Below are 26,106 nucleotides of genomic sequence, written 5' to 3' on the forward strand. Positions count from 1 at the left end.
TCAGCTCCCATCAACTCACCTTGCAGGAGACACTCAGCGCCTCAAGAGACTGGAACCTTTGATGTCATGGGACAGTTATGCCGCGCCAAAGAATTTCATTAAAGGTCAATCAGCACCATGTTATTGCACTTACTAAATTTTAATAACTTAGACCGTGGCTGCCTGCACCAGACTAATGGGTAAACCATGCTGGTTAGCTACTAAAGAAGTTATCATTCTATGTTTATAAAGGTCAGTACAGGAAATTTAATTTGTAATAAAACTTGGATGGATATTTATAGCCGGTTGGGAGCCTTCATCCCTATTTCCCAAATGCTTGCTACCCATAGCAAGCATTTGGGAATTTATTCTAAAAAAATCACACTCCAGTGCTGGAGACTGTATTTCATCATTGAACCTGTTCAAAGCCCCCGTCCCCAGGATACCTGCTACGCCTGAGAGTCTTATCTTCTCAAAGCCATCTAAGAGATTCCGAGAGAACTCCCAGTCAAATTAATGGAGAGTGGCAGCAGAGACTTTCAAAATAAATGGGGGTCGGGCTCTCCCTTTGGCTCCTTTGTGGAGCGGGGACGGACTATGTGCCTCATGAGACGCTCTAGTCCAGGCGTGGCCAAAATTACTGACCCTCCGAGCTGCATACGACAGACTTCAGAAGTTCAAGAGCCCGGGCACATCTGTCGGGGCACGGGGCTTCTGCCCCGCGGGAGGCCCCCGTTGGGCCTCGGGGCTCCAGCCCTGCTCCTGCTGAAGCCCGGAGTTCCTGCAGGTGCCCCCCATGGGACCCCCCCACCCTGCTGGGAAGAAGCCACTAGTCCCACCACCCCGCTGCAGGGCAGAAGCACTTTAACTGTAAAGTGAGCCGTGGTTTGGCCACTCTTGCTCTAGTCGGTTTTTGAAAAACTTCCCCTCAGCCAACTTCCAATAAAATAGTGCTAACGCAATGCAATGAACAGCCTGGTATTTTCTATATCCACAGCTATTTTTAACAGCAGAGGGTTTCAAACTCACTTTTTTTTCCAAACTGAGCTTTATTAATTGTGGATAGCATTTGTCCAGCCCGGGTCTTGGTTCTACAGCCCTTCCTCTGGCTAAATTCCCAGTGACTGCGCAGCTTTGGCTAGGAGGAGCACGCAAGACTGGTCCCCGTATCCGTATTCTAAGCTACCATTTTAAACAGGTTTTTTTTAAATAATCATTTTAACTGGAAATTAAAAGGTGTTCAGATTTTTCTTTCGATGGGCCCCAATTTCCTCGTTGGCCAAAAGAAAGGCTATCAAGATGCAAGATTTTTCAAGGGGAAGGGTGCTAAATGGAAGACTGTGGAGGGTGCTAGCTGCCTTTACCACACTGTCCCTTCAAACAAAACCAGTGATACAAAAGGAAAAGATAACTGGGGGAAAGGCAAGGTTGCAGTTAAATAAATGATGGCAGAACTGCAAAAGAGTGAGGGGTTTGGGTGGCTAGAAATCTTGTGAGAACAAGCTCTCAATGATCTCTCTCTCAATTGACTCTGACCTGAACAAAACTTGCATGCAGTAATTTACTGTTCTTCATACTCTGCTAGCACAATAACGTGCAGTGAGTACATGCAAGTTAGAGGGGAAATAGTCAGGGACAGAATAGTTAATGGATTTCTTTTTAAAATTCCAAACAGGCTCCTTTTGAGTTTGGTTTGAGCAGCGGGTAAAGATACTACATGGCTACTGTTTTATCTGAACAGGTTTGCCCAGTCTAACCTGGCACAGGAAAACTGTTGCATATTGCAGAATTTAAAGGGCGGTAATTGTTTTTACACTTGCTTCCTATATGGGGTTGGCTAGTGAATGCCAGGACCAGCAAAAAAAATAAAAAAAATTCATGTCCAGATCTTGGAAAGAAAACACCAAACTTGATTCAAAATTCCCAATTGGCAAGCACATGTATACATGTGTGTGCTTCTTTGGTTTGCTCTCTGGTTACCCCCACTCTCTCAAATGTCTAGCGTCTCATTATACAGACAAATGATTCCAAGTTTACTTCACATCTTTAACTGATTTGACAGCCATTCGTGTGTTCCTGGCAGTCGTGGATGCTGGCGACAGAAAGTAACCACTCTGGATCACTTTAGTTTTATGAGAAAAAGAAATTTCTCAAGGTCCATGTATGGGTTGATGGAAATTTAACAAATAACTTCGGTCTCTGCTCCCAAATTCAAATCTATTTGCACCAACTGACTGACCTGTGAACCACCTCCCTCTTGATTCATTTCAAAGGTTTCTTTACACAGGAATTTTCTCAGCAGGAAGTCACAGAACACACTTCGAGCAGAGAGAAGTTTTGTTACAAGCTTTTGAAAAGAGAGGCGAGAACGCAAAAAAACCAGGCAGTCTGCTATTAAACCTGATTAAAACAAAAATACCATCCACTTAAGAAACTTCCAACCCATGTCCCATTTTGCTATGGCCTTCCCTCCCCAACTTGGAAAAAAAAATCATGATTTGTACAGGTCAGAACTGGACTAGGTTTTGGAGTGAAACAAATGTAAATAGTTACACTCCCGTTTCATTTTTGCATCTTGTTACGAGTTCCTAAATCACAAGGCGATGAGGGAAAGCTCTAGTGCGCAAATCACTAATATTTGCAACAAAGGTCACCACCTCTGACAGTCAAGAGTCATCAGGGTCAGTTCAAGCAAATCTGAGGCCCCCATGCAGAGCCGTGTGACTGGGTCCCTTAGTTCCAAGGGTTATGAATCAGTGTCCAACTGCCACCTTTCCCACAACCTGCCCCACTTTCGTATGCTATGGGAGCTTGGAGGAGGAGAGCAGAAGGGTGAGTTTCCTGGAGGACGACGGAGCAGGTCTCTCAAACAGAAAGTAGGGGAGGGTAATCTGTGATGCTACACAGATGAGCCACAGTAAAGGGGGGGAGATTTCATGAGCCCCCAGGAGGTTTAAGTTATTGCCGCCACAGAGCTCTGAGTACAGCATAAGGTAGCTCATACGTCACACTACACAGCACAAAAGCTGGATCGTAAACAGGAGAACAGCATTTCAGCCTGGACCTGACCGGATGGGGCCCCTATGCCCTGCGGGGGCTGCTGCAGTGACCCTTCAGCAGCTCTGGAGTACTTAGCTCCAGGATGCTGACATTCCAGCAGAGCTTATGCACAATTAGTTACAAATTCATTGCTAGTTTACAGTAGGTATTTTACAGATGCTACTTCCCCCTTTTCCCTTCCACAATCTGGGAGCCAGCGCACTAGCTTCCGCTTGGATTTCAGACTTCACTGTTAATGCCACTTTTCCACAGTCAGTAGGAAAACCACCAGGGACCTCCCGTTTCAGTTACTTCCCATCCTCTCCCTTACGTATCCGCGATCTTGCTGATAGTCGTTCCAGTCATTTTTCTCATAGCGTTTCTCCCATCCGTCACTAGCAGGAAGACTCCATGGAACAGACTGCAAGACTGCCATCATGTTTTCATTTATCTGCCTAGGTACGCCCAAACCAGAATATCTTCTTTGTCAGGAATGTACTGAATCTTTGTTCAGCCCAGCACAGAGATCTTTACATTCGCTTTGTCTTTCCCATCTGATCTCGGGCACTGCCAAATAAGACTTCAAAGCTTTTCAGTCTACAAAAGCCAGCTTTCTTAAGAGCCCAAATTTCCATTCTTTAAAGTATAGTTGAGATTACACACATGCATCAAACAGCCTTAACTTTGAGATAAGGTGGTCTTTAAAGCCGTGTTGAGGTTGTTCTTGGTGCCAATGTCTATGCTTATCCCTCTTTTAATTTATTTATACATTACTATATATAAAGAGAGATTGATTTCTCAAAATGGAGATTATCTTGTATGCTCCAAGCCTAATAATGAATAATGGCATGGTTTGTATAGCATATTTCAGCCAGAAGGTTCTCAAGGCCCTCGAGAGGCATTACAACAATGACTCAATCCTACAAACCCTTCCTCAGTTGAGCAGTCCATTCTCAATATGCAGTTGCATTAAAGTCAATAGGATTACTTGCATGAGTAAAGGCATCTCATGTGAATAAGGGTTCCCAGAATCAGGCTGACTTGCTTTGAGCTGGAAAGTCTCATTTAGACGCAACAAACATACCGTGTGTATTTCCCAAGATCCAAGAACCGGGGGGTGTCCAAAATTCTGTTTTGGCTCCAAATGTTGTCCCCAGGCCCCATCTTTAATTTTAATAAAAGAAACATCCGTTGCTGATGGGTTCTTTTGCTTTCAAGACTCTTGGCCATCTCCATTCGCAGCTGACAGCGGTGCAGCAATTGCTACATTTGACAGCGTAAGGCCTCGAGAGCGATAGTTCAATAAGGTATGCAAAGAACCCGGTACAGCTCCTGCTTGGGGATTTCACACTGGGGTTCTCACCCAACGTGCTGAAAATCATGTTTCAGAACCTTCAAAATCACTTTACAAAATATTTTTAAGGGACAAGCTTTCAAAGCTAACGATTTACCTCCTTCCCCCCCGCCCCATTAAAATTGTAATAGCAGTGCTAAAATGTTAATATACATTCCTAGTCCTATATCTGTTGATCTCGTTAAAGGCAGCCACCAATAACAATCTGAAAGATTCAATGAAACAGAACACCAAATATTTCCTCCTGCATTCTCCTTGTTTATAACCAGAGACCATCCTAAACGACAGAACATAAAAAAATATTATACCGGTTATAGGAAGCAAGTGGGTTTTCTGCCAGGATTAAACATTTAGAATTAGCTGCTCTAGTAAAAGGTAAAGAGATCGTCTTCTTTTGCTAATATGATCTCAGACGTCTGCAGAAGCATAAGTGCTTATAGTTCCACTTACCGCTCCAAGCATGATTCTGAAAATGAGCCATCGAAATCCCCAGATGACAATTTGGGAAGGCGGAGTGTAGTTAGGTAACCGGGAGAGAGTCCAGAGCGGGCACAGGAATATTCCTAAAACCCCCGTTTCCAGAAGCTGAGATTCCCATCCTAAAGTGGAAATAAGAGAAATGGTTTGCTGTTAATTACCCATCAAGGAATTTTAAGCATATGAGAAGCAGAATATAAAAATCCTATGAAATTACTGATTTAACTTGATCCTTAGTTACTCAATTGTCTCTGACCACACTTCACATATAGATGGAATTGAGGTTACATACAATTAAAACGGTTAAAGGGGCAGCGCGACCTTAAAAACAATCAAATCACACTTTCAAGTGAAAGTGGTACCAACTAACATTGTGTATGCCATCTACGACTGTAACTGAAAGGGATTAGAGAGAAAAAAACTAGAGAATGGAGATTTTTGTTTGTTCCTATTACAGCCCCATGCACATTCTGTGGGTATTTAGCTTTGCTGTTTTCCTTCTGTCGCTAAGTCTGTGAAATTTCACCTTTTATGTGGGTTTTCACAAGTAAGAGAGAAATATTTAAAAAAAACGTAGGAAAATATGATTACAAAACCATAGGAACTGGCAGTAAAACCTAAGAACAGCAGTAATCCCGGCCAAAACTTATCTTTCGATTTCAAATTGGCTTTGTCCCTTTAAAATATTAATTCACAGCAAAATGCTGTAGTCTCTAATTTTGAAGGGGAGGAAAAACACAAGAGGGTAAACAGCATGTTGAGGTTATTGTAGCAACTGACTGCTGAAAACGAAAAGTCATATTACCAGAGTACTTCAGTCTAGAGCAATCGCAGCTTCACAACAGAGAAGCATTTACAGCTTAGCAAATGTATGTAAAATGTATGTCCGGAACTGAACGTTTCAAAGTCGAGTTCCCAGGGCCTCTATGGAGATCAAAATTGGCTTTTCATTTTATTTATTTGTAATAGTTTACGTTGCTACATTCTTCTACGGACAAATTCTGATTCAAGAATCCAAAGGTTTCTCAGCATTCTCCTGGCAACTGCTCATCTCAAATGTATGCAACATCTAGCTGATTAGGTTAGAACAAATGATTGCACCTTTCCCTGCTAATACATATACAGAGAAAGCACCCTGTTATTGAGATATACTGTACCCAACAAAGGCTCAGCGCTTTTATTCAGACCGCTCTCTACTGGATGGAGCAGAGATCACCTTTAGCTCTTCTGATAGGGCCCCGAAGACTTCATCTGAAAATTGGGGATGAGTAGAAGGCTGTGCATGAGCAAATTCCTTAATTAGGTGTCCACTTCAGGACTTTGGTTTTGCAAACACTATTTTAAAACTCATCTGAACAGCTGGCCTGAAATCTGCTTCTTGCTCACGCTCCGCTATTGCTTAAAAGCCACAAAGTTTGCTAAACGCACGTAGAAGACTTTTCTTTCTGAATGCTAGGCCCCTGACATCATGAGCCACATTCTCCTCAGCAGGCATACGTGGCAGAGGTCCCATTGACTTTAGTGGAGCTACGCCAGTGGACACCCACAGAGTACCCAGCCCTATATCTTGAAGAGAGTATGATCAAAAATTCCATTTAGGCTTGGGCATTATCAACTTCAGCATACAACTATCAAGGGTTCTGAACCATAAGGAAAATCCTTCCTTAACCACAGCTCAATGAATAAAGGCTAAAGGGTCCAATTCTTCCCTCATGCCTGTTTTATATTCTACTGGCCTCAGTGGAATTATTCCGGATTTCTACTAGCATAACGGAGCTCAAAATCCATCCTTGTAACCACACCGTGAAGCTGTTACCCAAGTTATTTTATACATTGGAGACATTCAGGTACAGCCTCCTTTATGCAAAGCTGGATTTTGCAGTGTCTCCAGTATAAATATTGAAATGATTATTCAGAAGGCGCAAGAATAACACAGCCGTTATGTTTCGACAGAGGAAGTCAAACTCTACTGGATCTTTCGTCATTAAGTGAAGGACACTATGAAGCAACAGTAGATCAGTGCAAGAACCAAAGTAAAGTCTGTTCCAGTAGTTTTACTCTGAACTACAAATATATTTTTGTTTGCAAGTTTTTCCATGGAATATAGTTCTACCCTGAAGCTGCACAGAAGTATGCTAAATGACTGAGTCAGCGCAACTTTTTCTGGCACTTGGGTACCTATAACTGTGAATATAAAACTGTTTTAGGTAAACACAACTATGGTGTTACAGAAATCAAGGTCTACATCCATTTAATGCCTACCTCAAACACGGGCCTTGTTGAGCACGATAAAACAATGGTCCTCTCTTGAGATCACAAAGATTTAGGGATCTATACAGCAATGGACTTCTGTGGGTGCTGGCTGCACAACGGATCTGAGCTATTTAGTAATGTCAGTGTGGAGCTGTATATAGGGCAAAGACTGAGGAGCCTTGGGTATTATTCCTAGATCTGCTACTGACTCGCTGTCTGACTTTGAGGAAATCACTTAATCCCTGTGGGTATGTCTTGATAGGCAAAACAGGTGTGTTTTTCAATAATGTTAACTCAATCAAGTTAGCGTATCACAGTTGAAAAGCTCGTTCTCCCCCTCCAGGCGACAACATCTCCATCTAACGTGGCTTCAAACATGTTAACCAGGGTCACCCGAGGGGGGTGGGGTGGCAAATGGGGCAGTTTTTACCCCAGGTGCCCCCTCCTTCAAAAAGGCCCCCAAACTGACTGGCGGTGCGACCTGGCACCTGGGATCACAGCACCACTCGGTAAATTTGGCCCGGCAGCCCCTCTGTCCTGAGAGAAGGGTGGCTGAGCCAAATCTGAGTGGGGTTGTGACCCTGCGTGTCATGTCACCATGCCCAGCATCACAGGACAGGAGTCCAGTGTGGGCTCACCCTCCAACTCCCCTCCCGTTTCCATCCGCCACCCCTCAGTGACCATTTTTTGGAAGTTGGAGAGGGGGGCTCACGTTCAGATTTTGCCCTGGGCCCCCAAAAGCCTCTCTGCGGTCCAGACGTTAGCTTGCATCTTAATGAGCATTCAGAGGGGTTTTAAATCCTGTCTAGACAAAGGCCTATGTGCCTTGATTTCCCCATCTTTAAAATGAAAGAAAAATACTTACTCATCTATGAAACATCAATGGGTGAACAAGCGTGGAGGCTGCTTTCTGCTGAAGACCCTCCACTATATCGGTAACAAACCTCAGAATTATTATTCTTGCACATTTATAGAGCAGTAGTGCTCATCAGAATTGAGAGCCCACAGCTGTAGGAGACGTACAGACATGTGAGCTATTATAACTGTGGATATTCTTGTTGTTCATTTTGAATAGCAGATGGGCTTGCAAGTTTTAAATCTACGCATGCGGATGGTCAGGGCTTGGGGATTTTAAAGAGTTTGTTTTAAAAAGCTTTGTAATTCCACCTCCGAATAACAGAATATGGACAAGCTACCCCGGTAAGTCAACGTGAGCAGTAGCTTTGCAAGATTAATGAGGAAAACACATGTAGAGTTAACGTTTGCCTGCATGGCTGCACCACAAATGACACACTGGAACCCTTGGGGAGGACCAGGCATAACCTGACTAACTGCCCAGGAACATGCAAGGGGAGAGGTAGATGACACTGCTGGCAATGCCAGCAACCCCAGGAGGGTTTATTACGGGGCACAGTGAGAACAATGCAATGGAAGTGCCCATCGTGCAGACTGCAACAGGTATGCCAGGAAAGGTGGTGATTAATCCTGTGGCACAACAAGAGTTGCTCCCGACAAACTTCTAGAGGATAGTATGTCTCTCAAAGGTGTACCTCCAGGCAGTGCCACTTGGGAAGAGGTCCAGATATACACACCTGTATCCACACATACACGACTAGAGGCTTCATTAGAGTTTCACAACACTGATAAATATGTCAAGAAAGAAGATATAGCACCAATATCTGCTCCGAGTTACATTGGTGTGAATCCAAAGAGGGATCTACTTCAGTGATCATATGTGATGATGCTTCAATGTTAAGTGCTAGTGAAAATCCATCCATGCAATTGGAAGGTGAGGAGATGGCAAGCTTTTTTTACATCAGTAAGATCCATCCAATGGCTGATGATTAATATCTGTTCCCCAAGAAATTACTACATGGACCAGCACTACTTTCTGTACATAGGGAATATAGCAGAGCAGATATCCCCATGATTCTATGTCCATATTAACCAAATCATCTTTGTGTTATAGCTGAGAAGCAGGATAAAAATCAGTTCTCAGAGCAGATTCCGCTTAGCCAGATCATTCTTCTTACAGTAGGCCCTATAAATGGGGTGAGCAGAGTATGTAATACAAACTAGGAACAGGCTTCTTGCTGAACTACACAGATAGCCAATAGCTGTGAACAAAGAGCCTGAGGATTACAGAAAGTATTGGCTGCTGTGCCTGTGGCGTTGAAGGGCTTAATCCCCACCACTCCCAATGGCAATCACAGTTCTCAGTGCTGTTGGTTTTGTAGAAGGCCAGACACTGACTTTTGTGGCAGAGCTCTTAAACTGAGCAACTTCAGTTGGCCTCTTTCCTTTTCCCAACTGCTCCTCTATAATTCATGCTGTGATATACTGATTCTCTGGTGGTTGTCTTGGAATTCTACCTTGTGTTAGTTTGCGGGGCATTTTTTGTATGGCAAACTTGATGCTCATGAATAATATGTGCTGTCTATAAGAGGGTATGATGGAGGAGTTCTATGCACATGTTCCTGTGCATTTATCAGTGCACCTCAATTTTGATTTGAAGCTCTCCTCTTCTCTTGGTCCTGTGTCATCCTCTAGCAGAGATTTCAAACTGTTATAGACTAGCTTGAGGCAACAAAACTCATCCTTTATGATAAATTGATTATTTAAATCCATGGCTCCAGAAGCAAAAGAGGATTTTTTTCAATACACTCCCACATCTACTGGCCTTGCATCAGTTTGATGTGTGTAGCTAATATGGTACACAAAAGGATCAATAGTCTTATTCAAGCTTCCTCCTAGAAATAGCAGGGTTGGGGGGATGCTTTTGTATGCACTACGTTAGATGATACAAGACAAAGTGCAGCAAGTTGATCTCCATTTCTGTGCTTTCCCTGGCCTCCTATGATTTGTTTATTTCTTTCTTTAAATCTGTTCTAATTGACAATTTAAAAATCTCTTTGGCTCTGCCATGGTGTGGCTGGCAGTTGGAGATTGTCCTTTCTGTTGCAGGTGTTTATCCTCATGAAATGCAGCAAGGTAGAATAGAAATAAAAAGTAACTCAGTGTTCTAGCTGATACACCTGCTGCCATAGCCAATCTAGCAGGTATAAGTGGAGGAGATTACTTTGAAAATGCAATTGGTTTTATTCAAGGTGGGGGTGTTTACACAACCTGTCCTGAGGAACTGCAGATGCTGTTGTTAATAGACTAATGCCTGATGACACTTATCTCCTGAGGGGAGCTGGGCTCACATCATGCTTAGAGCATAAGTGAAAGAGTCTGGGTCTTGTTCTAGTTCCTCTCTGGGCCATCATCCATGTCACAAACCCGCTACACACGTAGCCTTAGGACTGGAATAGTAGTGGGTGCTACAGGAAAGGACTGAAGTGCATTGACAGCTGAGAGATCCTTTAAAGACAGTGATGTACTGGATTTATACCATTATGAGCAGAAATTGGTCCATAATCTTTAGCAAGGCGTCTTTCCTTGACCTTTGGTCAGATAGAAATAAGGCATCTGTTGTTGAAAATAAGCTCACTATTTCTAATGAGGCACCTGATAGCACATTAGGTCTAGGTGATTAAAATTCAGGATTTGGCAAAGGGCAAAAACTTACGCTGAGTTCACTATAAAATAATCATAACAGTAATCCCAGAAACCACTTTTTGTTTCTAACACATAGTGATTTTTTTTAAGTGATGGAGCGATGAATGACTATTAAAAAAATCCCCTTCTATTTCCATATATCCTGTGGTTTCTTGGATAGATACTGAACTGCCAAAATAAGCGCTTCTGTGGAGAGAAGTGCAGTATATTGTTATCAAAGCAGCTGCACAGAAAAGCAATGGCTAATGCAGACTGTGAAAGGTTAATTGTTACTAAACCCAGCAACAAATAGCAATTATGGGTCTAACTGGCACCAAAATGGTAGTATATCTCGTTAGCTTCAGCCTGCACAAGAATCCCACTGTTATCGGCGTTTTCATATGTTAATCACCACACTCCCTTGCAGACATACACTATACATGTTGGATCTGCGGGTAAGAGGGCATAAGACTTTACATTTCTAAATGGCCTTCAGATCTTTCTGTTTGCACTTTCCTCCATGCAGTAATATAACATTTTACCAGACAGCGTGGAAAGGAAGGTTACTTAGTGTACTGGTCACTAAAATGCTAGAGGAAGATGCACTGAACCAATAAATAATTCAATGTTAGGTACTTCTTGTGTATTATATATTTGGTGATACATACAAAGGCACAAAGGAAGTGGAAGCCATCTTGGTGTGTGGCTAGCCCCAGAAGCGTGTCAATACACCCTGCACCTGTGTTTCTTGTTGCAAAGCTACAAGTTTGAGTCCTGGCACCACCATCTGGGTACCATTCCAACAGTATAATCTGGTCTGAAACATGCCAGAAAGGGGGATGGATCAGTAATGCAACCGGAGGCAGACACATCTTATTGATGAACAAGAGCGGAGTAAACAACGCTCCCCCCCGCCCAGCTGTTGTTAGAAAACTCTTAAATTACCCATTGCTGACAACGGGTGCAGCTGAGCCAGCGATGAACACAGTTTAAGGACAAACAGCGGTCAGCACCATTTCAGAAGCTTTAGTTAAAATCTACTCAGTTTGCAGTGAAATTGCGTTCAGCTCCGGTTGACCTGCACCCACTGACAGCGATGGATAATTTTGCTAGTGCAGACAGAGCTTTCGTGTCCTACGGTACTTGCCGAGATCTGATATTAAGGTCAGAAGCACTGGAGCAAGAGGGAGTGAATACTATAATCAAGATACCCCCACACACTGATTTATTAACAACCCCCTTCCTGATACCCTGAGTATCTACAGCTTGGTAACCTGGGCACAGAGAGCAGTTTTCTTGACCATCACACACAACCCCATAGATCTTCAGGTCCTCAATTCATCACCATCCCCTTTCCAAGTTCCAGTCCTCTCCTAATGTCCATCCAATCCCCCTCACCAACCTTAAGATCCCCTCTGGTTTGGATCTTATCATCTTACTCATCTCTGGTGAAAGCTTTCTACTTCTTCCCTGTATCACTTCCACTTTAGCATGAAGCAAGGCTCACCACTTGGTCCTCTTCTCACCTCCAATTAACTCCAGCCTTGCACCTCTGATCTTTAAGGATGGCACCCAAGTTTGCTCCCTCTTCAACCCTCTCTCCATATTGGATTTGTTCTTTCTTGGCCACTACATGATTCCACACCACCAAAATGCCCCAAAGGTTGAAGTCCTCCTGGTTAAAATAGAAATTTTGTCCCATGTCTTTGACTTCACTGTCTCTTGCCTCAACTTTGCTGTGAAAACCAGAAATCACCTTTGGACTCTGGATATTAATTTTTCCTTTACCTTTTATTTTGTACTTCATGTGCTCATGGCCACCTCTTGAATGCTGCTGGAAATTGCCCTGATCTTGCCTCCGCTAGTTCCTAGTCTAATCCCTTCCTGCTTCAGCTGCTTCATTTCCCTCTTCTATGATCTTCCTCTATTCTTACTTGTACTGCCCCCATTTACCTTCTCTCCCCAAGCCAGTAAATCACTTATCCTGTTTAAATTTCAGCTTAAAACTAGAGATAGTTCTGACCCTAAAAACCCAGACCTGAACAACCCTTATGCTTAAGGAAAGAACAGATCCATATGTGACCTATATGGCTTGGGCTCATCCCTACTTAGAACCTGCCCTTCCTCTTTAGGGTATAATTGGCTCTGCCCGTAACACATTTATGTATGTATAGAGTGGCATCGAAAATGGTGCAGTCGGGTAGGATTAGCAAGCCCTACGCACCTCATTCTTCACTTTTAGAAATCAGCAGCTAAGCCATGCAGACATTGAAAACAATGAACATGCGCTTTTAAAGCTCACAACTGAAGCTATAAATACAGTAGAGTGTAAAAGGGGGAAGTTCTGTTCTCTCTCAAACTCACTTACCGTAAACTGATAGCGCAAAACAAGATTACGCAATCCATCAACAGAACCCTCAAAATGGCTTCCATTTCTCCAAACTGCTGACTTTATGAGCAGTTGTTCACGTCTGCATCTTAAAAGCCTTCACCAGACACACTCAGAATTCAGATCCCTTGCCATCTTAAAAAGCGTATGAGGCTGTTACCAAATGGCCATGTTGCCTAGAGTGTGATGCTGCTGTATTCAGAGATTACCCAGCGTCTTCAGTGTTTCTTCCCTGACCTACATGGTCCACATGTGATGCCTACAAGAAATCAGCCAATTAATACAGTCTAAGTAGGGGATCTGTTAAGGATAGTTGATCTTTAAAATAATTTTTAAACTATATCCTTCCCCTCCCCCCCCCGTCTTTATTTGTTTCTTGTCAGATTGTGAGCAATCTGAGGCAAGGGCCGGGGTAACATTTTGAGTTGGGATGCACAAAGGAGTCTAAGGCTATGTCTACACTTAAAACGCTATAGCACTTCAGCATAGACACTCATTACAGCAACAGGAAGGGTTCTCCCATTGCTGCAGTTAATCCACCTCCCCATGAGGTGGTAGCTAGGTCAATGGAAGAATTCTTCCATCAATGAAGCACTGTCTACACTGGGGATTAGGTCAATCTAACTATATATCTCATGAGTGTGGATTTTTCACACCCTGAGGCCTGGTCTACACTGGGGGGGGGGGGGAAATCGACCTAAGATACGCAACTTCAGCTACGAGAATAGCATAGCCGAAGTCGATGTATCTTAGTTCGACTTACCTCGCGTCCTCACGGCGCGGGGTCGATTGCCGCGGCTCCCCCATCGACTTTGCTTCCACCTCTCACCGAGCTGGAGTTCAGCAGTTGATGGGAGAGCGATCAGGGATCGATTTATTGCGTCTACACTACACGTGATAAATCGATCCCTGATAGATAGATCGCTACCCGCCGATCCGGCGAGTAGTGCAGACGTAGCCTGAGAGACAAAGCTAAACCAATGCAACTTTTCAGCATAGACCAGTCCTAGGTACTCAACTCTCATTAAATTACAATGGAAGTTAGGTATCGAACTTTTACCGCCCCTTTGCAAATCCAAGCTTGGACCCTGCTAGCACACCAAAGGCACTAGTTTAATGCAAATAATCACTGGCCATCAATAACCTCGCCATTTCTGGGGAAAAAATTCTCTCTTGCCTTTGTTAAGTTTACAGATTAAATGGCTTACATGATAAATACTTTTTTAAAAAGTAATATTTACATGGCAAACTAAAGAATAAGAAACTAGAAACAAGACACTGATCTAAATACCAGCAGCAAATGGGGATGAAGAAAATGAAGTTGTCAGCCATTAGTAATGCTAATTTATCATGTAAATTTATACTCTGCAATCGTGGCATTTTAGGAAAGAAATCCAGGCCTCGCGTCAGTTCAGTTTTAACAAGTGACAACAAATACCACTAATCCCACAATATTTAGAAACATTCAGGGTCTCTTACACATGAAACCCAAGTCCCAAAATTGTGTGCCGACCTATCCTCGTTGTCGTGTGTTCCAAGTTAGGGCTAAAACTTCAGTCTCATCTCAGTACAGCGATCCCTCAGGCCCCCACTGCATATTGATACTTCTGGGAACGAAAGGGTCGCATTGTTGACCCACCTGCTCCTGTTTGCTTCGGTTGGATCTAGTCAAATTTCAGCAGCTGCATGGCTAGCACAATGAACGCCATTGTTATCTCCTCAGCACGGCAGGGGATGGATCCAAATTTAAAAAAATAAAATCAAGTGAGCTGCCAATGGCATGGATTTCAGTGGCTGCACTTGCCTCACACGCGTTGAAAATGTCTGTTAAATACTCCTAACTCGATGCAGCAAAATAAGTCATTTTGCATTTGCTGAAAGATCTACTTGGGGAAAAAGAGCATTAAGAGGTTTCTCTCCCCCACCCCCTTCCCAATTTTGCTTTCTCTGCTTTCTGCAGAGATTTTTCTTTTCCAAAATTACGTACAACTGTTTGTCCATAAGCATAAACTTTCTGCTAGGAAACCTAGCTTGCTTTAACAGATCTCCAGCGCTAAAAACATTTGTTGCTTGAAATGAGAGCCACTTAATGCCTGTACATGTGCAATTTTTCGTGAAAGACCATGCAATTTGGCAGGAACATCTGACATACCGTAGAAAACATTACGAGTACTTACTGTATAAAATGTCATTTTGGGATGAATGGTCTCCAAAACGCTCTGAAGCAATGTCATTAAGACTCCCTATAGAGGGTATTATTTCTAATGGAATATAGATTATATGGTGTTATGTCATTAAGGCTTCCAATTTTCGGCTTTATATTGTTATTTACCAATAAATGCCTGATGAGAAAAACAGCAGAGTTATCAACAACGATGAGCCGAAAACATATTAGTGGATACAGAACAAGGCAATTCTGAAAATTTGCCATGCAACCCTTGGAATTGATACATTCTGCTTCTCTTTGTCCGTTTTATGAGGTCCAACATAGGTCCAACAGCATGGAATAGCCAGTGGGTGCAGGTGGGAAGAACAGGGCTGGGAGAAGAAACTGAAGTTGCACAAACAACAGCTGAGAAAATTACAGCCTGATCCAAAGCCCACTAATGACTACAGAAAGATTTCCACTACTTAAGCCTTTATTTACCTCCTATATGGGTTTTTTTTTAAATGTGGGATGTTTTTATATATAATGACAAAGATCTAATTATATTATATATAATCAAGTTATTTTTGAAGTGACTCATCCCTAACATGACTCTGGAAACTATATAAAGCAATTCAGTTGTCTAGAGCAGGAATTGTCTCTTCATTTGTGTTTGTACAGACCCTGGCACAATGGGTCCCTCACCTCCCACATCCTTGCTGGGTCTTTTGGATGCTACCATAAAAACTAGAACTGGTCAAACCACATGGTTTTTCTCCACACAATTTTGAACACAAAGATTTTGTTTAAAAAATTGTATTTTCCCCCCATTGGAAAATTTAACAACAAATCAAAAAATTTTAATTCTAATTACAATTTTAATTTTTGTTTTTGAAAATGGAAATGAAAAATCCAAGTCAAAATGAAAGGAAATTTCCCATATTCAAAGAAACTCCTTTTTTTTTTTCCCCTGGAAAAATTTGTCAGTCAAAAAAATTTCAACCAGCAAAAGTCAGAAGAGTTTATTTGCATTTTCTCACTTTCTCTCCTAATTCATAAGACAAGGTATACTACTGTCTGGTTTTATACACATGTATACCCACATACATAGATACATTACAATGTATGTGTATAGTGAATACACACACAACACACACACAACACATGCACACACAAAACATACACACACACACTTCATAGATTTCTCTTTGTCAAACTGCACATACAAGAGCTGTGAAACAGTGCCGCTATCTTCCTATGAATATTAGGCTATGTATATAGTACAGACTTTGGTCAATGGAAGTTACGTCAGCATAAAGCCACTGCAGTTCGTGTATCGCTTGTGCGTACTTGACTCCTTACATCAGCACTATGCATTCTCACCAGGAGTGCTTGTGTCGGTGCACTATGGGAAGATGTCCCAGAGTGCAGTTCACCATCGTCTGGTGCACTGTCTTTTGGGAAATTTTGGAAATGCATGGGATCAAGGGGTCAAGTTCCCATCATGCAACTTTCTCCATCCAATAAGACCATCCATATTCCATAATTTTTGTGCCTTTTCTTTAAATTCCCACAAAACCATGTGGCACTTCTCACTGTTCACCATCCGACAGAAGCATGGTGCCCACACAGCTCTACACTATTGTCACGAATATTGCAAACACAGAAACAAAGATCCTCTGGTATTTGAGGAGCCAGAGGAAAAAAACTGTAACAATAGGGGACATGATGATTTTGTGGAGGACAGATTGTTGTGGGACATAGCAAAAAACCAACTCAAGGTTGTTGGTGGCATTCACAGAGCAGCTGCAGAAGGTGGAGCACCACTTCTGAGTATGAAAAACGAGCACTGACTGGTTGGAATGGATCGTAATGAAGGTCTGGGACAACGAGCACGGGCTGCAGAACTTGCGGTTGCAAAAGGCCACCGCCACACCCCTGGATTTGTGCACTGAGATCACCCCACCCCTCCAGATCAGGGACATCAAAACGACAGCTGCACAGACAGTTGAGAGGTGAATGGTGATCGCTCAGTGGAAGCTTGCAATGCGGGATGGCTACCAGTCAGTGGGAAATTGTTTTGGAGTTGGAAAATCTAGTGAGGGGCATTATCATGCAAGCGTGTAGGGCCATTAATTGTCTCCTGCTATGCAGGATGGTGACTCTTGGTAACCTGCAGGACATAGTGGGTGGATTTGCAGCAATGGGGTCCTGAACTGCAGTGGGGCAATAGCTGGCAGACATATCCCTATTTTGGAACCAGCCCACCTTGCCACAGAGTACACCAACCGAAAGGGCTACTTTTCTATGGTGAGGCAAGCACTGGTGGATCACTGGGATCGCTTCACCAACATCAGTGTTGTCTGGTCAAGGAAGGTGCACGGTGTTCACCTCTTTAAGAACACAGAACCATTCAGAAAGCTGCAAATAAACACTATCTCCCGACTGGCAGATTACCATTGATGATGTTGAAATGCCAATAGTGATTGTAGGGCTCCAGCCTAGCCTTTGGCTCCGGAAGCCGTACACCACCATCTCGACAGTACCAAAGAAAGATTCAACCACCAGCTCAGCGATGCAGAATGACCGATGAATTTGTGTTTGGTAGATTGAACATCAACCTAACTTCATAGTGTAAACCAGTCCCTATGCATCACAACCACTGGCTGTCAAAGTAAAGATACTCAACATGGACTTACTCAGAATGGAATTAAATTAACCAATTCTGAGCCTCTCCTCTATCTCCCTGAAAATTTATTATGACATACTTTACATTATATATTTTTGACACCTGTCAAAAATAAAATGTATTGTGCTAATGATTACAATGTGTTATGAATAAGGGCCCCAGACTGCAAACACTTATTGCCTACTACCATGAAATCATAGAATCATAGGACTGGAAGGGACCTTGAGAGGTCATCTAGTCCAGCCCCTTTACTCATGGCAGGACTAAGTATTATCTAGACCAATCAATGGATCAACCCTGGCAGTAAGCAAAAAGCCCGACAGGAAGTGTTTGCATTATTGGCAGGCAGCGTGTCCCAGTGGACTGTCAGGAGCCTTGTGTTGTATTTCCACTGGCAAGTCATTTCACCTCTCTGGCTTCCACTTTTCCTCTCACCTTTTGTCTGGCTTGGCTATTGGGATTGTAAGCATGTGCATATATGTTAAAAGGTATAAGATGCAGAAAACTTTAAATACAGTTAAATACTTAAATAATAAAGGGACACAGTTGGGTCAATCTGATCCTAACTTTAGATTATATAAAGATAAGTCTTTTAAAAAAACCCTAAAACCAATAGAAATGTTTCCATTAAAATAAAAAAAAGGACAACCTGAAATTGCTTAAGAAGTGCCCATTACCTAATTTTAATATTTGCATAAATCCATCATCACTTCGGTCACTCGGAGCAAAAATGTTGTCCTATGATAGTGAAGGCTACATCTATAGTAGAAAAAGGTGGGGTTTTTAAACATGAGTTAGCTATTAACACAAAATGATAACGCCCTCGTGTTGATACCTCGTGTTTACCGCAAACAGCTAACTGTTGTTAAAACTAAAAATGGCCTTGGGCCTACACTATGGGTGAAATCCTGGCCCTGCTGAAGTCAATGGTAAAACTACCACTGACTTCTATAGGGTCAGGACTTTAAGGTGTGTTATTTAACAGTGTGTTAGCTACCATCTGCTTAAAAAACCACAACCCTGTGAAGACAAGATCAACGTGGATATTATTCTCAACGGTGGGAAAGATTTCCCAGCAGCACAACAGAGAACAAGAAGTAAAACAGGGGTGCAGAGAGGTGGGTCGTGAACACTGAGAAGTGCAGGATCATTCAGCTATCATGCAATTTCAGTAATAAAAGAGAGCAAAATTTAGATCAAAATGGCAAAAGCCAATACCACATGAGGTATAAATACCTGAGAAGTGTTCGGTGAATTGCTTTACGTCCGTGTCCAGCAGAACTTTGCTTATAGAATATTTACAGGTTCTAACCCTCAGAAACAGTGCACTCTCCCAAGTTACAGCTGCAAGACGCTCAGCATTCCCTCAGCATCTCACCACCCAAAGCCGCTGGAGTACAACCCTTTCTTCTCCTTCTCTTCCAAAATATCAACAGAGCCATAAAAGGGATAAAGACTCACTCAGCACGTTGTTAAACCTTCCAATCACCGCCAAAAAAAAAAATGCACACAGAAAAAGGCAAAGAAAAATCAACACTTTCAAGTTATTGTGTCAGTTTAAAAGGCTTCCAGGGTTCCTGATGGAAAGTATTCCTGGCAATTCCTAGTGGAAATTCCTGATCTCCATGCAATTAGATGAGTTATAAACATGAGAAAGCCTGATAAAAATGCCACAGGTTCAGCCCCAAACTCCCCTTCTCCAATAGCCACAGCAATGTGCTATTATGAATGTGAAGCTTGATTTACAAGAGGTTACTTCACACTCATGGTCATGGAGCATGAGTTTCTGATTTAAAAAAAGAAGTCGTCCAGTGCAGCAAAATTTCACAAAACTTCATTCAAATGTATTTTTCCAAACCATTGCTTGCAACAAATCCACTCACTTTTAATCGAAGACATTCTTGTATATTTTTTCTTTGAAGTTTATTGGAGCCCCTTGCACATGTAAATGGCATATTATATCTAGAAACAACAGATGGCCACATGCAGTTTATACTATGGATCCATTTCAGAGACGGTTAACCTTGCATCTCTATGCAGCCACTGTACCGCGTTTCTGCCACACAATAGAGACAAGGTATTCTTTCAACTCTGATTGACTTTTGTACATGTTCAAAAGTGCTAGGTCTCAGCAATCATTCTTCCTCTTCCCCTGATGAAAGGGAGAAGGTCTCAACTTTAAGACTTAAAAACACTAAAGAGCAGCAAGAATACTTTACTATAAAACCACAAAAGAAAATTGCTTTTATTTTCTAACATGTAAGTGTCACATAGAAAGGGGCTGGTGCGCATAAACGCAGAGGCAAACCTTTAATCTGATAGCAAGAGAAACAAGGAAGACAAAGTAATATCAGCTACAACCTACAAAAAGGGCAATATTGGGGGGGGGGTGGAGATGGGGGTGGGGGCGTGGTTAATGCTTTGCAATTCCATAGTGCCTTTCATCGCAAAGCCATTTACTAATATTAACAAGGTAAGTCTCTCCTCAGAGGGAGATAAATTCTTATTCTCATTCCACGGGTATGAAAACTGACCCACAGAACGGTTAAGAACAGACTTGCCTAAGATCAGACATTAATTCAGGGGAAGAATCAATAACACAACCCAGGATTTCCAACTCCCTTTCCCCTGCTCTAAGCAATTAGAACACGGGTTGATAGACCTAACATTTGATCTGTTCTTTTCTCATTTATATTCATTACTACAAAGCCAACATATTTCTAGGGGCCCAATCCTGCAATGCTTATGCACACACTTATTGTAATCACATTAATAGTCCCATGGAAGCCCGTGGGACTGCTCCTGGCAATTCCGTTTGGCATGGTAAGTATTTGCAGAGGCTCCTCAAAAAAAATAAATATATACAGGGGAGGGGGGGGGGGAGGGAATGGATTCTGGCTTTAACTCTATTTAACACAAGTGTCCACTCCCAGTCTTAACTTTGTGTTGCACCAATTTTCTTATTTAACTTGTTCCTGATTTCTCTTGTTTGCACTAAGAGATAACAACCTGGCGATATTTAACATTTCTGTAGCCAAGAGAATAGTTCTTGATGTTGTTGAAAGATTTTAGAATGTTATCAATAACTTTTGTTCTTAAAGTATAAACCACATGGAAAAAAATTTTTGCATAAAAACTTTTAAAAGCTTCCAAGTGCTCTCCAGGGTAGTCATTAGAAACTACTTAGGTAACAAGAGGGCGATATCACCGAGTTAATGCAGCATTAAATTAGCCCTCTTAGGTAGAACTTTAAGTGACAGAGGAATTAGTTGGGAAGATTTTTTATTTTATTTTTTAAATAGTGAAGTTAATGGATTTCCTGTTTTTAGCTCTGTGGGCGGCTGTCATTGTGAGGGATCAGTATATACTGTATTTAATTACTACGTCTTAAAGAAACTAAAATAATTTCATCTATGTTAGTACGATCTCACTGGTATTCGGTGCCTGTCTAGTGCGGCCACCACAGTAACTAGAGTACTAAAATGTTACTACCTTCCAGTGGAGTATGTTCCATTTGCATGGATGCTTTCTTGTGATCCATAGCAGCTCCTAATACTGCTTCCTAATTAGAGGGAAAGGATAGTCTAGTGGATAGAGCATTAGTCTGGGCCTCAGGAGACCTCGATTCAATCCCCAACTCAGCCACAGAGTTTGACCTTAAGCGAGTCATTTAATCTACCCTGTGCCTCAGTTCCCCATCTAAAATAGGGATAATGCTTCCCTTACACAGCCCAAAAGCTCTCCCCCACAGCTGTGCAGCAGGGAAAGATGTGGTTTCTGCTCCAAAGCGTTTGTCTAGGTTAAGACAAGACAACAATTTGGTGTAACAACCTGATGCTAGGACTGAGGGGGTAAATGAGGGTAACAAACATTTCCTAGGTGCATGCACAACTTGCTGGTGTTTTATAAGTACAAACAAACCATAGTTACTCATGAAGACAGCACATTTAAACCCTAACTTCTGATCCAGTTCTCAGTCCAGATCCAGGGGCTACTCCCAGCTTCAGAGCTCTGGATTGGCGGTATAAACGAGCTGTCCCTGCAAACGACTCTCCCTCCACTCAAGGAGGTAGTGTCATTGTGGTCATATCTGACAGTCCCTAGCAGAGACGGATGCTGTTGACTGTAGAACACCCTAATGGAGGACGAGCCGGAAGCTTGCCACTTTCACGATACAAAACCCAGGTGTTTGCACAGGACTTTCCTCCATAACACAGGTCAAGTATAACATCTTGAAAGCAGGCAGCTGAGAAGGAGGTCACAGGGGATGGGAAATAAAGTGAGGAAGGGAGAAAAGTTTTGAGCCATTTTTCCCCCCAATGGAATGAACGAAGCTGTAGCTACATTTAAAACTTTACCATGCATAGATTAGACAAATACTGGCAGGCTTGGCAGACAAAGGATAGGTTTGAATGAGAGGAGCATGGGGCATCTTGCAGAGTTCCATAGATAAAGCACCACACGCAAAAGAAAGCATGAATACGGGCGAAGTCTAGAGAGGGAATAGTGAGTCGGAGGCATGGGAACAGAGAAGTGGACTGGGACAGAACGGAAGGTGAGGGAGAGAAGATTGAACTTGATACAGAAGACACCACTGGAGGGACAAAGAGAGGAGAGTATACCAATGACTCAGATAATACTATGTGCACTATTAGGGCTAGCAGTCATGGTAGGGGACAGGAGCCTCTGTTTTCCTGCAACTCCACCACTTCCTTTTTAAGAAAAAAAAGATAGTTACCGTAAGGTTTAAAAACAAAGATACTGGAAGGGCTATAAACCCTCCTGCTTCAGGGCATAAACCTATCTCTAACTGATGGGGGTCAGGAGGAAACATCCCTCTGGACTCAATACCCTGCCTAGGGCAGGGCTCCCTGCACCTTCCTCCTGAAGCAGCTGGTACTGGCCACTGTCAGACAAGGCAGGGGGTTGGACTAGATGACCTTCTGAGGTCCCTTCCAACCCTGATATTCTATGATTCTAAGGCTAGATGGACCATTGGTCTGGTCCAGTTTGGCAGTTGCTATGTTCTTCTATGTTGAGGTTCATATATATCACATGTCTATACAGTACACGTGTACACACAGGCAGAGAAAATCAACAGCTAGATTACCCATAGCACAGGAAAACAAAACCGAGGCAATGAATTCATCATAACGAAAAATCCTAAGGCACTCAGGCTCTTGGAAAGTAAATCCCTTCCAGGGTGTAATTATTTGCCCCAATTATCCTTTCCACACTGATCTCTTTGAACTGATAATTATATAACCAAGAGCCAGATAAAGTTTTCTGGTAAATTTTGTATCTGGAAGCGCACACTGATTACACGAAAAGAACACGTTAATGGCATAACGAAGACAGGCAGGCAAAGTGCATGTAATGATTTGTGTTCGGTTTCCAAGAAACATTAAGTACAAGCAGACCTTAGCCAAAAGACAAGGATGGTGGATACCAGTGGACATGCCACGTACCAATGCAGGACAAAAAGGACCTGCCGAGGAGTCGATTACGGAGTGTTATTTCCATTATTGCTGTGTCGAGGAGAAAAAGTGAAACTTGCCATCGTATGAAACAAGAGTTTCAGCCACAGGACTCTGAGCTGAATTACACAAGAAATTCACAGCCACTGGAGGGGATGATACAGCATGTGCACCAGCAAGCCTAGTGCCTGCTCTCCAAGGGTCTCCCAGCAATTTAATGACTGTTGCCTCCCAGTGCCCGTATGTGGTACCCACTAATAGAGGGTTAAGCACAGCCTCGGGAAACTGGAGAGATTTGTTCATGTGACTTGTTCTGTTTGAACCCAGAACTCGACTCCTAGCCCCGCATTGTGCCCAGCACTCAGCACTTCCTCTTGAACATTTATCTGTGGCTCCTTGGCTTAGAAAGGAGCCCAGTATATTTTTTGCACTAAACGTGCCCTGGATGTAGCAAAATGCCACCATTTTAAAACAAAGTGCTTCCTTGTCTCCTCATTTCAATTTATTTGTCCCACTAAGGGCCCGATCCTGCTCTCGCTGACGCCCATGGCAATGCTCTCACTGACTTCCGCAAGCCATCTTCACTCTGACAGGTCAGTCCGACGCCTACCAGCTTCCAGCTCCACGACTAGGTTTATGAGGCAGGCTCCCTCCCAGCCCTTGGGTCAGAGCTGAACGAACACGTTGCGCAAACAACCTTCCCCGCCCCCCCAGACTGCGAACCAGCGCACGCTCCCGAAGACGCTGTCAGCAATCATGGATGCAGATCTCCTGCACTCTGCCTTGGCTTCAGCTGGAGGTCACCTCCTGTCAGGATGCCAATGCCACTACAGAAAGGCAGGGAGCAGAAGGCACAGGGCTGGCAGAAAGTGCTGCTTGGGGGCAACAGAGATACTTCGTCAAGGTGAATGCCAACTAATAAGCAAGACTCATTAAGGGGCAAGAAGATACAATGACCCAATATATGGAGAAGCAAAGGATGGTCTTGTCGCTAACGCACAGGACTGGGAATAAGGAAACCTGGGTTCTGCCCTGGCCACTCTGTGGGGCGTCTCACCACTTTGCAGAAGAAAAAACTCATTCATGTCTGTAAAGCCCTTTGAGAAGGTCAGATGGAAGATGATGTAATGGAGGTAAAGAGGCCTACGGCTTGTGGAGAGAGAGTTCTGTGTTTTAAATATTGAACTAGCAAATGTAATACTTTGCTCCTCTGTATTAAGTTCTCTCTTACTGTGTGCATTGTCCCAACCCCCAAACAAGGAGGCCCGAACATAAAATTTGAATGCCAACTATTTTCCACTCTCCTGAGCAACCTGTTGTACAGACTTTAACTGTCCTTTATGGACATGACCCCTGCAGAGCTGTGCCATGCGCCCGCAGAGCTAAACTGCTAAAAACAGGTGTCTGTTGGGTATTAAATGTATCTTCAAACTGCTTTGGCAGCTTAAGAAACCATTAGCAGCTGTTAACATGGCTAACTTGGCAACATGGCCCAACAGCTCAAACAGCCTGTTTTCTTCACCACTTCAAAAACCTCTCATTTCCAGCTTGCAGGTTTTAAACAAGGAACAAATTAAAACCAACACCACGAAGGCACCTGCAAGACACACTTTGCTAGCAGACCTAAAGCACGACTGAAAAATAAGAAGCATGGTATACACAAAGTTCTTCCTAGTGTGCGTGCGATTCCCATCACATTTTAGTTTTGTGCAAGCACACACTTCACAATTCACATTTGCAAAAGAAGTGTATTTAGTTCCTGAGCCAGCTCCCTGAAGTCAATGGAGAGACACATAGATCTGAAATGGAGTTGGATCCGATCCTTAATGTATAGTTTTGCCTGACATACAAAAAACTTTTCTAAATGTTTTTGGGCTGCCCTCCGGAGTGCTCTGGACAGGGATTGCGTAAAAACGGCTCCTTCTCACTGGTGCGTGTGTTCAGAGTCAGAACTGCTGACTTTACAGGCAAAAGTCAGCGTATTTATTTTTATTTATTGTATTTTTTACTGTTTTCTGCACTAGTTAGTCCCACTGAGGGCAATGGGTTTGAATCAGTGAGGGCACAATGCGGCCTACAGAATGTTTATTATTGTTGAGGACACATTAGAACACAACTAGGCTTTCAGCTCTCAGGTTGAGTTTGCAAGGCTTGGCAGTTCAGAAAAACAACGTATTTTTATTTGTTAGCAGAGCACCCATTTGATACAGGGCCATTAAGAGACAAGACGCTTGGAGACCAACCCTATTGCAAGTCACTTTAGAGAGCAGAATCACACAGCGTAAGATCTATTCGAATCCATGTAAAAAAAGGCTAATGGCCTGATCTAACACAGAATTGAATAATGGCTGTTCTTCTATGGCTGAGATGAAAAGAGGAAATACTGGTTACCGTGATGTACCCATTGTTATGAACTGGGGCTGGATCTGTACAGCTTATGAATTCCAATTGACATTGTGAAGTTGTTTTATGAAAAAATGCTGTATTAGGGGTGCCTCTATGTATGCAGATCCACCGCTGCTCAGAGGGTCCATAGCAGCTTCACACCAGACAGGGACAACAGGAAATACTTATGGTTAACCACGGGTACTTAAGCCCCACAGAGGTTATGCAATAAAGCAGCTCAAGGTTTGACAATCCAGTTTAGCATAAACATCTCCCTCTCTTAAGGGGTAATTTCATGCATCTGCTTCCCAAACACCCCCTCCTCGCCAGATGTCACTCTGCGGCCCCTGACTCTGCTGCACCCTCTTCAGAGCCCAT

At 42.9% G+C, this 26,106-nt stretch overlaps 1 protein-coding gene across 1 annotated transcript in view; it reads right to left on the bottom strand.

Moving 5' to 3' along the window:
- LMF1 (lipase maturation factor 1) overlaps positions 1-26,106 on the bottom strand; it is a 347,236-nt gene that overhangs the window by 230,273 nt on the left and 90,857 nt on the right. Inside the window, 1 exon segment of the mRNA XM_026650800.2 lies at positions 4,823-4,971. Coding sequence (XP_026506585.1) covers positions 4,823-4,971 — 149 coding nt within the window.

The sequence above is a fragment of the Terrapene carolina genome, unplaced genomic scaffold (genome assembly GCF_002925995.2).
Source record: "Terrapene carolina triunguis isolate 2854851 unplaced genomic scaffold, T_m_triunguis-2.0 Scaffold93, whole genome shotgun sequence".
Lineage (NCBI taxonomy): Eukaryota > Metazoa > Chordata > Testudines > Emydidae > Terrapene > Terrapene triunguis.